Source organism: Idiotropiscis lumnitzeri, chromosome 13 (assembly GCF_059441095.1).
Source record: "Idiotropiscis lumnitzeri isolate Australia: NSW breed Sydney's pygmy pipehorse chromosome 13, RoL_Ilum_1.0, whole genome shotgun sequence".
NCBI classification, from domain to species: Eukaryota; Metazoa; Chordata; class Actinopteri; order Syngnathiformes; family Syngnathidae; genus Idiotropiscis; species Idiotropiscis lumnitzeri.
In genome coordinates this window covers 16,321,997-16,334,074 of record NC_142403.1, presented here as the reverse complement: position 1 = coordinate 16,334,074, position 12,078 = coordinate 16,321,997, and the positions used below count along the sequence as shown (strand labels likewise).

Below are 12,078 nucleotides of genomic sequence, written 5' to 3'. Positions count from 1 at the left end.
TTCATGTATTGAGTGACACGCTGCAACAAAACCTGGTGGTGCTTCTATGATTATGTGGCCTGTGTGCATTGGACCAGCCAGGCTCGCTCTGTTCTTCCAACGCTGTCAAAAGGAAAAAGAATATGTGTCTGATTTGAAGCCGCCACTAAACCCAGAGCAGTGATTTAGTTTCCAGACAAGTCTAAAAGTCTCCTCAGTCTTCTGCTGTATTGCTTCTTTTGGGGTTAATCTCCTTTGTATGGCTGACAAGAACCGTAACCAGGGCAATTTTACGACGATGTAGAATTCTAATACACAGATAGGGACCGGGCCAGCTCCCGAAAAGTAAAACTCAACTCGACTTTATTATAGAGCACTTTTAAAACTGCTTACGCTGTTGTACAAAAAGTAAAAGACAAAGACACTTCGAACAATAACAACATCCATCCATTCATTCATTATCCAATCAACTCATCCTCACGAGGATCGTGGGCGTGCTGGAGCCTATCCCAGCTGTCATCGAGGTACACCCCGAACTGGTCGCCAGCCGATCTCAGGGCACACAAAGACAAACAACCACTTGCGCTCACACTCACACCTAAGGGCAATTTGGACTGTCCAATCAACCTGCCGTGCATGTTTTTGGAATGTGGGAGGAAACCGCACGAAAACTGATTAGCCACGTATAACTGATATTCATTATAATTGAATTAGGGAAAAAAAAAAAAAAGCGGTTTCTTAAAACGTTTGTCTTCATGGCAGTGCTGTCTTACTATTTGTCCAAATAAGTGTGATGGAGACTTTTGCATGATAATTGACAAGACGCATGTTGAAGCAGTTCATTAAAAGTCGCCTGCAGGGAGCGGTCAACAGAGCTGACTAATTCCCGCCTTAACGCTGAGCCCCCATTAATATTTAAACGACTAAGACAAAGACACCTGTCCTTTCCGTGCCGCTCTTTCGGGGGGCTCCGCTGCGCTAAATTATTCAGCGCATCATGTGGAAAGAGCTGAGAGGCTAAAATGAATACGAGGAGCAAAGTTGGTGATGAGGAATTCAATAATAATTGGATCGGGAAGGAAAAGAAAGGTTATAAATTACAAAAAGTAAGTTTGATTTTGATTTTCTTTTTTCGGGGAGAAGATTTAAAAGTTTTAAAATATTTTTTAAAATGTGGGGGAAATTCCTAATATTACAGAAAGGCCACATTTTTCGAGATTAAAAATGTATAAATGTTTGAGAGAAAAAAAGTCATCCTACTAGAGTGTGAACACGATTAAAAAGAAAGAGAAAAAAGTCATGTTATGAAAATAAAAAAAACAGTGTTAATACAAGAACAAGGTCGAATTTTAGTTTTTCTTCAGATTCTTCTAAATCAAAAGTCACAGATTTTTGTTTGGTGTATATTTGGAGAATTAAGTCACAATATTACAAATGAAAATGTAAGCTCAATAAAATAAAGTCAGATTTTATTTTTTTGTTTCTTTTTTTCATGATTAAAAACCTGTATATTTTCGAGAGGAAAAATCATAGTTGGAGAAAGTATGCATTTTGAAGAAATGAAAATAAGTTTTAAACTTTCTATAAAAAAAAGAAAATATTTTTTTTTTTTACAATATATAAGGATGATATAATAATTAAAATAATAATGTGAAAAAAATGGCAATATTGTTTTTTTCTATATATAAATAAATAATATTTTCAAATTATTTTTATTTGATAATGAGAATTATGTCACAGTTTTTTCTAAACTAAACAACGTCAAAAATACAATAACAAAGGGCGCATTTGTATGTGACAGCCGTCCTCATTTTGCTTTCATAATAATCTCCCTCCATTATTGTAAAATTACAACTTTGTTGTCTTAGCATTCTAACTTTATTCTCTAATATATTAGACTCATATTCCCATAAATTAGTGTGCTGAAAGACTCAAGCATTTCAATTAGAACGCCGGCGTGCACCGCTGACCTATACTTGGTGATCCCGTTGGGTTGCGTCTGCTGGTCGTTGCCATGGTGATCGCCCTGCGACATGCCGTCGGGACGACTGCTGCTGCTGCTGCCGCCGAACATGACGGCACCTTCCCCGTCGTCGTCGTCCTCTTCCTCGAAGGAACGACTCGCCACCGTCTCGAAGCCGCTCAGGGACAGCTCCGAGTCTGAACCTGGCGGAACCAATGTTTTTTCGGGTGTGATTTAGTAAAGAACTTTCGGGGGAAAATGAATATAAATAATTTGGATTATTAAGATTACCCAGTTGAATACATGTGAAAAAAGTTGCACAAAATTAAATGTATTGAACAGCTGTATATTTTCAAGAAAAAAGTTACCAAATTATAGTGAATAAAATCAGATTTTTTCTATGTTGGTACGTTTTCAAGAAAAATCTCAAGATTAAAATAATATTTTGTTAAGCTAAAAAAGCCATACACTGTCAATAAAAAATAATGCAAGAATTAAATTACAATTTTCCAGAATAAAATATTTTTCAGGAAAAATGTATATTATGAGATTTTAAATGTTATTACTAGAATAAAATACACACATTTTCAAGAAAAAATTATGAGAATATTTAATCAGATTTTTTTCAATGAAATGAATAAAAACAGATGTTTTTTCTTGATTTCTTGATTTTTTTTAAAATGTGACACGCAAAAAAAATTGCACAAGATTAATTTGTCATTTGTCATTTTTTCAAGACAGATATTTCTATTTATTTTTAAGAAAAAGTCAATATTACAACAAAAATTGCATAAGATTAATTTGTCATTTTTTTCAAGACAGATATTTCTATTTATTTTAAAAAAGAAAGTCAATATTACAACAAAAATTATTATTTAAAAAATAATTTTACATTTTTTTGCAAAAAAAAAAAAAAAAGAATCATGATCATTTAATCCCCCCGTCCCCGCATTTAAAAGTTGCACATTTTCACCCCTAAAATGTCATTTAATGAAACTGACCCGACAAAGCATCGTGGAACTCATCGTCGCTGAGGCCGCTGGAGCCCTTGACGACCACCTGCTCCAGCTCGTGGTGCTCAGTGGCCAGCGTCTGCAACGCTTCCGACAGGATCTTATTCTTCTCCACCTCCAGCTCCAATTTCATGCTACGCACCTGAACACACACACACAATGAAACACTACACTAGATTCCGTGTATTCACTGAGAGAAACACAAACATTGAATTCAAAATCCTTCCAAATCTATCCTCATTAAAATGCCTGTAAATGCCGTTCGATCGTTCCAGCCTCCCCACCAGAAAATGTTGTAAAGCGTGTGTGTGTATGTGGGTGTGTGGGGGTGTGTTGGCGTGGGTGTGTGTGTGTGTGTGTGTTTTAAAATCAATACAAACAGCACTCACACAAGCGTTATGTACTTTATAAAAGCATACAGTAACAATATGATTGAATATAAGAAAAAAAAGCCACATATTCCACTTCACTTCAGTGGAAATTGTGTTGCTGATATGCGCGCCTTGGGTTCCTTGCCTGGATGTGGCAGCCAATCATATTGCGGCAAGCCGTGTCCAGTGGGAATCACATCAAGATCTCGGCTCATCAGTACGGCATTAATATAGGATGTTCTACGCGGAGGATAAAGAATATATGACTGAGCACCGTTACCATTTGTTTCCATGTTGTCGCTATATGTGTTCAATCCGTTGCTGAAAGGGTTCAAGCACCAGAACATAGATGCTAATTAGCATTAGCATTAAGCAAGTGGGGCCTTTCTTTAGGCAGTTGTTTGCTTGTTTTGAACTACCACTGCGACAATGTTCATTTTTTTTTGTTAGGTCTAGACCACGGTTATAACAGTATTGGATTTTAATTTTGTTTTGACTTTTATTTTTTTGAGTTCAGTTAGTTTTAATTATTTTTTAGAGCGAGTTTGTTATTTTTTATTTTGGGGAAAATGCTCGTTTAGTTTAGTTTTTTTATTTTTTAATTTTTAAATAAATGGAGTATTTGTCGAGAGCAAGATACAAAACAAACAAAAAACCCTAAGTCACTAAAGTAGGCATTTTTTAAAAATTTATTTTAACAACAATATTTTTTCAATTGTAGTTTTAGTTATTTTGATAGTTTTCGTCAATTATAATAACTTTCATCTGGACGAGCTTCACTCAGCAATCTTGCCCCTTGTGCAAAAAGAGCGAAAAGTGCACCAGCCAATCAGAGCGCAGCACGGCTGATCCCGCACCTCTGCACCGCCGCCGTCATTACGTCGAGACGGTGATGCAGCTGCAGGGGTCGAGGCGTAATGGCGCCCGCGAACACTCGTCAACAGCAGTGGAGATCAAATGACGGGTAATGGACACATATGGAGCATTAGCCAAAGCTGCCTCGCTAATAGCGAGCATCCCAGCAGCACTTTCCTTACCAAAACATATCTCGCCGGATGTTGTGACAACAAGTAAGGAAATATTGGGGCCAAACTGGTATCCTCCACATGGTACATAATACGAGATCAGGGAAGGTGAAACAGGGAGAGAAGGCCTTGTAAGCACTCAAAAAGGGGGTGGACATAAAAAGTCTACACACCCCTGCTAAATGGAAGATTTGAGTGATTAAAAAAGCAGGATAAAGGTTTTCTTGGGCTCATTGTTTTCAATCACAAAAACGTAGCAGTTAAACAAGGGTGTGTGTACTTTTGAAATCCACTCAAAAGGTCATTTCATGAAAGATAAAAAAAAATGATAACATTTTTTACATTTTTGCGAAAGAAAAAAATCACATTTAGATCAAAAAGTTAAAAAGCTGTGAATTATTTGTCTTTAAGACTGCTAACTCTAAAATTGTATCTTTTTTTTTAGAACACCTCAAAATCTAACGAGATTAAAATGTTATTCAAGATAAAAAAGTTGGATATGTCCAAAAAATACTGATAAAATTTGAATATTTTTAAAAATATTAATTTCAGGAGTAGAAACGTTCTAATATTATAAAAACAAAATCAGATGAAAAAAAATTTAGATCAAAGATTTTCCATTTTTCAAAACTAACAGGTTTAAAGTTGGAGATTTATTTTTATTTTAAAAGGCATGAAAAGCTTAATCTTATGAAACGGACACCCAATAAAAAGTTGCATGTATGTAAAGTTGTAATCTAACAAAAAGAAAACATTTTTTCAATTTTTATATATATATTTTTTATATTAGATTAAGAAACTGGAGTCAGATTTTCTTAGTGTGGAGAATTTCTTTTTGGGTTGGAGTCACGATGGAGATGATTTGCCATCTTTAAAATGCACACCCCGCTGCTTCATTCACACTCGGCAGCGTCGCGTGTGCAGGCGCCGAGATGGGGAATATTCATCTTATTCCTACTGAGAGCCAGCCTAATTGTAAGAATCCGATGGGGTGGCACCGTGCGCCTTTTATGCCTGCGCACGTCTCGGTTGAAAAGGTTTCACCCAGCTGAGCCGAGGCGATCCGAGCCAAGGTGTCAGAACCCAGAAAGCTGCGACCCGGCTCTTCCGCTGGATGATCTGGCAGCTTGTTTGGTCTCTAATGAGCACGCTAATTCATTCCATTTTTTTTTTTTTTTTTACACGGAGCTCTGAAAACGAGCGTGAGGCATGAATGGCACCGTTGTTGCTGCAGATGGCGGCCGATCTGCTCCAAATGAACGCTAGCGAACGATTGAAACGGACACTTCATTAGGTACGGCTGAACAATTCGAGCGCTCAATGAGCAATTCTGCCTCCGACTTGACAACAAGTAGCAGTTTGGCCGATCGCTGAATGTTTTCTTGGCATGCTTTGTATTGCGACGAACAAAAAAGTAACTCACCACTTCCTGTTTGGAGACCAATCCAAGACAAACAGACAGGTAGGAACCGGTCTCTCCCGACAGGTCGCGGATGGCCTGCAGCTTCTCCATTGTGAAGGACGAAAACTCTGCTCGAGGAAAGAGAAATCTTTCATTCCTATTTGGGAACCGTACCCCTGCGTTCTTAGTTTCAAACTCACTTTCCCTTTCTCGCAGCCATACTTAGAAACATTTGTTTGAAAACAATTCTTCATTTTTGGAACCCTTACGTCTTGAAACCCTACTTTGAAACCTGTTTTAAAAATAATCTACTTGAAAGCCTAACCCTGTAATATTGGAACCTTATTTTAGAGCCCTAACACTGTCATGAAACTCTATTTTGAAACCACAACCGTGTCTAAATTAAAAAAAAAAAAAACTTTGAAACCCTAACCCTGTCCTCAAACTATACTTTGTATGATGGTTCACAATGCTAAAAAAAAAAGTACTCTGTCTGTTTTGACCTCTGCCAAGGAAGTTTTCACACGTCCGAATTATGCAAAGACTACTAATGCGATTTTATTTTTTCCCGCAGAGCAAATAACGCAACATTCTTGCAGTCAACAATTTGGTGCAGCTCCAAATCAGGATCTGCCACTCATCTTAAAACTTTCTCATTGAAAACATCTTCAAGAAACGTATGTGACTGATTTTTGCCCGTTTTCACCTTGCCAGCATTTATTCGTCTCGTTTCCCTAAATTCCTGAATATCAACCAGCGCATTTGATGCCGACTGTTCGCCCTTGGAGGAGGTCTGCTCTCGTCAGAGTGCCACTCTGGCTTATCGGAAGATTGGCCGCTCATATCTTGTCAGGTTGTTTCGATAAATGTGAAATAAAAGCTGCTGTCGTTGTTACCTTGAGGCGGGCCGTCAGTCTTGACGGCGGACAGGAACGCTTCCACTTCTTGCTCCAGCCTGGCGTGGCTCACCTGCGCCGCCTGCGTTGGCACAGACAAACAAACGTCATCAACAACATGACATTGCCATAACTATGGTTTGAAAGCATCATTTGAAACCCAAATTTGAAACCCTAACCCTTGTTTGAAACTGTGAAACTGTTACAAATCTAGCTGAAACCATAATCTAAAACTCGAGCCCATCTTGAAACCTTAACTCTAGCTTGATACCCGAACTTGAAATCCAAGCGCAGTCTAAGAAACATAAATTGAACCCGAATTACGAATTGAAGCCTTACTTTTAAACCTTAATAGTTGATTAAGACCTTAATTCAAAAGTCCAGCAAGTTTAAAAACTAAATTTAAGATTACCACTTTAAAAATGTATTTTTAAAATTTTGTGAATTTTATTGAAATCCGAGTGTAAAACCTCAATTTCAAACCCTTACTCCTGCTTGAAACCCTACTTTGAAACATTTATCAACCCTGACTTTAAAACCCGAACCATTGTTTAAAACCCAACTTCTTAAAAGCCTCATTAAAACTCTAACCTTATCTTGAAACCTGAATTTGAAATTCCTCCATTGAAACTCTTTGAAACCCTACCCCGCCTTGAAACCCTAATGGCTTGAAATCCTACTTTTAAACTTCATCTTAAAATTTTAACCCTTATTCGAGAATCTACTTTAAATCCCTTACAGTGTCTTGAAACCCCAATTTTAAACTCCAAACCTGTTTTGAAACCCCAATTGAAAACCTGCGCCCTACCCCAATCTGAAAGTTTAACCCTGCATTCACTCCCTAATTTGCAACCATAACCCTGTCTTGAAACTACTTTGAAACTACTACCCTTGAAGCCATGACAAAAAAAAAAAAATCTCTAATCACGAGTGTGGGGCTTTCCACAGCATGATTCTTGCATCACATTGGGTCTGTCTAATGACTGTAATTTCTGCTTTGCTGTCGTTTGTTTGTTTGTGTGTTTGCCACCTGCAGGGCGTCGGCTATCCTCCCCAGCGAGGTGCCTTCATCCTCCTCGACCTCGTCTTCCTCGCGACTGTCCTGCTCCTGGGAGCAGTAGTGTGTGCTGAAGGCTGAGTGCTCGTCCAACGCGTCCAGCCAAGCCTGCCAGTCAGCATGGAGGGGAAAAAAATGTTGCGGTCCTCGAAGCCCTCGTTGAAATGCTACTTGGAAAACAATTGTCCCTTCCTTGAAATACCATTTTTTAAATCCTAATCCCGGCTTGAAACCCGATCACTTTCTTGAAACCATACTTCAAAACCCTAACCCTGTTTTGAAGCCTGAACCATTCCAAAAATTCTAAATTCAAACCCAAATCCTTGCTTGAAACCCTAACCCTGGTTTAGAACCCCGTAGTATTTTGAATCCTTAATTTGAAACCCTAACCCTGCTCTAAACCAGTTAATTTGAAACCCCAACTTTTGTTGGAAACCCCAATTTGCGACCCTAACCATTATTTGGGACCCAAATCCTGCCTTGCAACCCTAATTCTATCTTAACCAACTTAAAACTGCTATAACCCAATACTGAGTCATTTTTAAACCAGCAACTAAAGGGTGTCATTTTAAATCCTGACCCTGCCTTTAAGCGCTAAACCTTGTTCAAATCACAGTTTTGAACCCCTAACCCTATCTAGCTCTAACTCTTTGAAATCCTAATTCGAAACCCTAACTGACACTCAGCATAAACTTCGGCTTGAAACCCCAACCCAGTTTTGAAACCCTAATTTCAGATCCCAACCGTGTCTTGAAATCATAATTAAAAGCCCTAATTTTTGTTGGGAATGCTAACCATTATTTGAAAACATATTCCCTTAAAATTGCAATGTTTAAAAAAAACAATTTTGGATTAGAACAGAAAAAAGAAAAATTGCAACCATGCATAATTAGAAACACTGCCTCGAAACCCTAACCCTGTCTTGAAACCCTAATTTGAAACCCTAACTGAGGCTTCTAAACATACTTTGAAACCCTAACCCCTGTCTTGAAAATCTCTGTTCAAATCCTAACTGCATCTCGAAACCCCAATTTCAAACCTTAACCACGCAATTGTGGCCACTCAAGTGTGTATCAATTGAAATCCATTCAGTCGTCAGCCTGTTGTGACATGTAGAGAAAAAAAAAACACATCAACGACTGTGACATCCCAAGATAGTAAAGAGCCGAGGACAAAGCATGAGAAACAAGGCGGCCATTGACTTTTTCCTCTCAGACAAATGTCACAGCAAATGGGAAAAGAGGGCGGGCGGCCAAATGTGAAGTGATTTGTGCCATACGTGTTTGTTTTCGCCAGCGCAGACATGACAGCGTGCAGCGGCGGGAGCTTAACTTTTCAAGTCGTCAAAAAGAAGTTGCGCTTGCAAATTGATCGGACGGGACGGAGATTACAATTGGAGGAAGCGTAAAAAGCATCAACGCGTACTTTTCTTGTCGCCTCGGGCTCCTTTTTGGACGATACTTTGAAGTAATGGACGCTGTCATCGAAGCACTTCAGGGTGAAGATGCACTTATCTTTGGATCGCATCTTGAACACCAAGGAGGGAGGAAAAGAAAAACAAAAAGAGCAGAAAGAAAATTAGATATAAAAATTGGATTTAAAAAAATTAAAAAAAAAATTTGAAACCCTAACCATGTTTAAAAGCTTCCTTTTAAAGCCTAACCATTTTGAAACCCAAATTGAAAACTTATTTGTAACCTTGATTCCTTTCTAACCTTAACACCCTAATGTGAAAACCTCATTTGAAACCCAAACCCAGTCTTAAAACCATAATTCAAAATCTTAACCCAAACTTGGAACCTCAACACTTAATTGCCACCCTCATTTGAAACTCAACCCGTATTTGAAAACGTAATTTGACGCCATACTGTTGAACCTAACCCTGCCTTGAAACTCCAACAAGGACCTACTCGATGGCAGATTTGTTTAGCTTTAAGTATCGTGGTTGGTATCGGTAGTTTCCATGAGTACCCGATACTACTAAATAAGGCCGGTATCAGTCCTGGTATTAATAGTTGCCTTTTCTTATTTGAAAACCCTAAATTGAACTCCTAATTATTATTTGAAAGCCACTTTGGAGCGTCACCCTCCACCCCAAAAAAGTGAGCGTTTAAAGGGAAGAGTCATTTGGCTGTCGACTTCTCACCAGAAACTGAGCGTGGGTGAGGGACTTGCATCCTTGCCTCTTGACGTTGGCGACGGCGTCAGACCTTGAGCAGCGGGAGGCAAAAAGTGACAAGTAAGCGCTAACATTCAGCAATTTTCCAATTCTTTCCTTACAGACTTGAGTTCAAATACTTTGTCACTGTGAGTTGTTGTTCTTTTATTTTCCCAGAGAGGTCTCGTGCACATTTGTAGTAACGGACTCTTCCGACAGGACTGTGCTTCACAAAAGTGACAGAAATATAGCGCGTCCAACCCGGTGGGTGAACTTAATTTTTACGAAGCAATTGAAGTCATGATGCAATAGCTAGGCTATCATGTAAAAGCTAACGTCAGGAAAAGCTAATTAGAGCATTTGAAAGTTACGATTTGGTGTTAATCAGAGGCCCTTGATATGTTGCCAGGGGTGTGCTGACACCCGCTTAAACAAGAGTTTCAAGATGATTTGTTCATTCTGAACGCATCCCAGTTACAATACAAGAGGGTGTGCACACTTGTGCAACCCAGCACAATTTTATTTTGTTTCACCGCTTCTATATTGAGTTGTACAGTTTATACAATAGGTTGCATTTATATAACAGATAAAAATTTGATAGGGGTGTGTAGACTTTTTATTCACTTCAAGTACATTTAATACCATAAAACTACTTTTGATACTTACCGCAAATGTCAGATACATTAAGACTTATACTCGGGTAGTATCCAACAAGTATTTTGTAACTTTTGCTCAATTGTGGCTGTTCAGATATTTCCACTTAGACGATTCTCCACTCGGCTGCCTCTCTTGGCAATCTTTCTAATCAAAAGGCAAGCAAGGTCGAAGACGCCACCTACTGTTTGGAGTACCAGGACAGAACGCCGTCGTGGAGGACCACCCAGTAGGAGCGCCAGCCCAAAAATCTGGAGCTCTGCTGGTACGACACACAAGGGACGAATCAGCGCCATTGTTTCAACACATTTGAGTATTCTGGACAAGCACTGAGTCATTTTCAAACAATTTGAATATTTTTAATTATGTGACAATATGTATACATTTGAATTACAAGTTATTTGTACTTCACATCGGGATTATTGATAGATTTTAAAATTACATTTAAAAAATTTTTTTTTTAATTTTACACACTGTAAAAGTGTGAATTTTATATGGATACTACTATTACTACCACTACTACTAATTATACATTTACTCCTATGAGTAATAATAAAAACAACAGTAATACTTTACTACTACTACTACTACTATTAACTCATTCACTGCCATTGACGGATATAGAAGTCAAAAAGTGAATGAGTTCATAAAATAATAATAATGACTTCAATTTTCATCAATCAACAGTCTAAGGATACTTAATTATCTGTTAAGGAAAACAATAAAATAAAAAAATATTCCCCCCCCCAAAAAAATAAAATAATATATATATATATATATATATATATGTTTCATTTGTTTTTTCTACATTTTTTTATCTATTTTATTTCAAGCGATCCGGGACCATACATGGTTGTCTTGCTCAGTAACTTAGCAGCGAACCAGCGCACGTTCGCGCAGACGCGTGCGTATCGGCCCGCGCGGGCTGGAATGTAATCTCGTCACACTTCACTGACTCATCACTGTCTCAGTGTTTGCGGAATCATTACGCTAATCAATAACCGCGCCACAAGCCGCTAAGTGAGGCTACGGGCGCGCACCAGCGGGGCGACTACGCCAAGAGGATCGGTCATGAGTACATTTTCATGATGTACATGTTTGCACCGAAGCCGCTGAAATGGAGCAATCAATGATCGACTGAAGCACTTTGCGAGTGCGCTTCATCAAGTGTTGTTCAAAGCGTACAGTGTAGTATGGATGTATGCGCTGAACTCAGCTCCATCCTCACAAGTAGCTCGACTGAGGTCTCGTGAGGTCTCACGTCATGCTGTATGTGCATGACCGGAAAATTAAACGCGGGATTTTAAACCCTAACACGGGCGTGGAACCGTGTTTTTAAAAGATCGAACCCTGGCTTGGAATGCTACTTTGAAATCCTAACACAGGCTTGAAAGCCTTAAAGCATCTCGGTTTGAAACCTTTACAAACCCCAATGCTGTCACGAAAACCATGACATTAAACAAAAAAGCTTATCTTGAAACCTTAGGTTGAGGTATCCATTTTGCTGTGTTCTAAAGTTGAAGTAAATTGATGTCTTATAATATTACAGGTGAGTTATTA

The 12,078-nt window shown here is 38.6% G+C and overlaps 1 protein-coding gene and 1 long non-coding RNA gene across 5 annotated transcripts in view; one reads left to right on the top strand and one right to left on the bottom strand.

Annotated features, from left to right (window-relative positions):
• The window catches only part of osbpl1a (oxysterol binding protein-like 1A), a 28,220-nt gene that overhangs the window by 8,945 nt on the left and 7,197 nt on the right, over window positions 1-12,078 (bottom strand). For 2 of the 4 annotated variants that reach the window (XM_088312679.1, XM_088312683.1), the window contains 8 exons: window positions 10,704-10,780; window positions 9,853-9,916; window positions 9,132-9,233; window positions 7,680-7,814; window positions 6,650-6,731; window positions 5,775-5,881; window positions 2,944-3,097; window positions 1,950-2,145 (listed from right to left, as the gene is read on the bottom strand). In XM_088312679.1, the coding sequence (XP_088168805.1) occupies window positions 1,950-2,145; window positions 2,944-3,097; window positions 5,775-5,881; window positions 6,650-6,731; window positions 7,680-7,814; window positions 9,132-9,233; window positions 9,853-9,916; window positions 10,704-10,780 (917 nt within the window). The remainder of the gene's footprint in view (window positions 1-1,949; window positions 2,146-2,943; window positions 3,098-5,774; window positions 5,882-6,649; window positions 6,732-7,679; window positions 7,815-9,131; window positions 9,234-9,852; window positions 9,917-10,703; window positions 10,781-12,078) is intronic. The other 2 variants (XM_088312680.1, XM_088312681.1) reach the window with 1 other exon arrangement.
• Window positions 9,811-10,746, top strand: LOC148324728 (uncharacterized). Its single transcript, XR_015846284.1, has 3 exons — window positions 9,811-9,945; window positions 10,042-10,128; window positions 10,615-10,746. It is a non-coding gene; the product is annotated as an uncharacterized LOC148324728 (long non-coding RNA).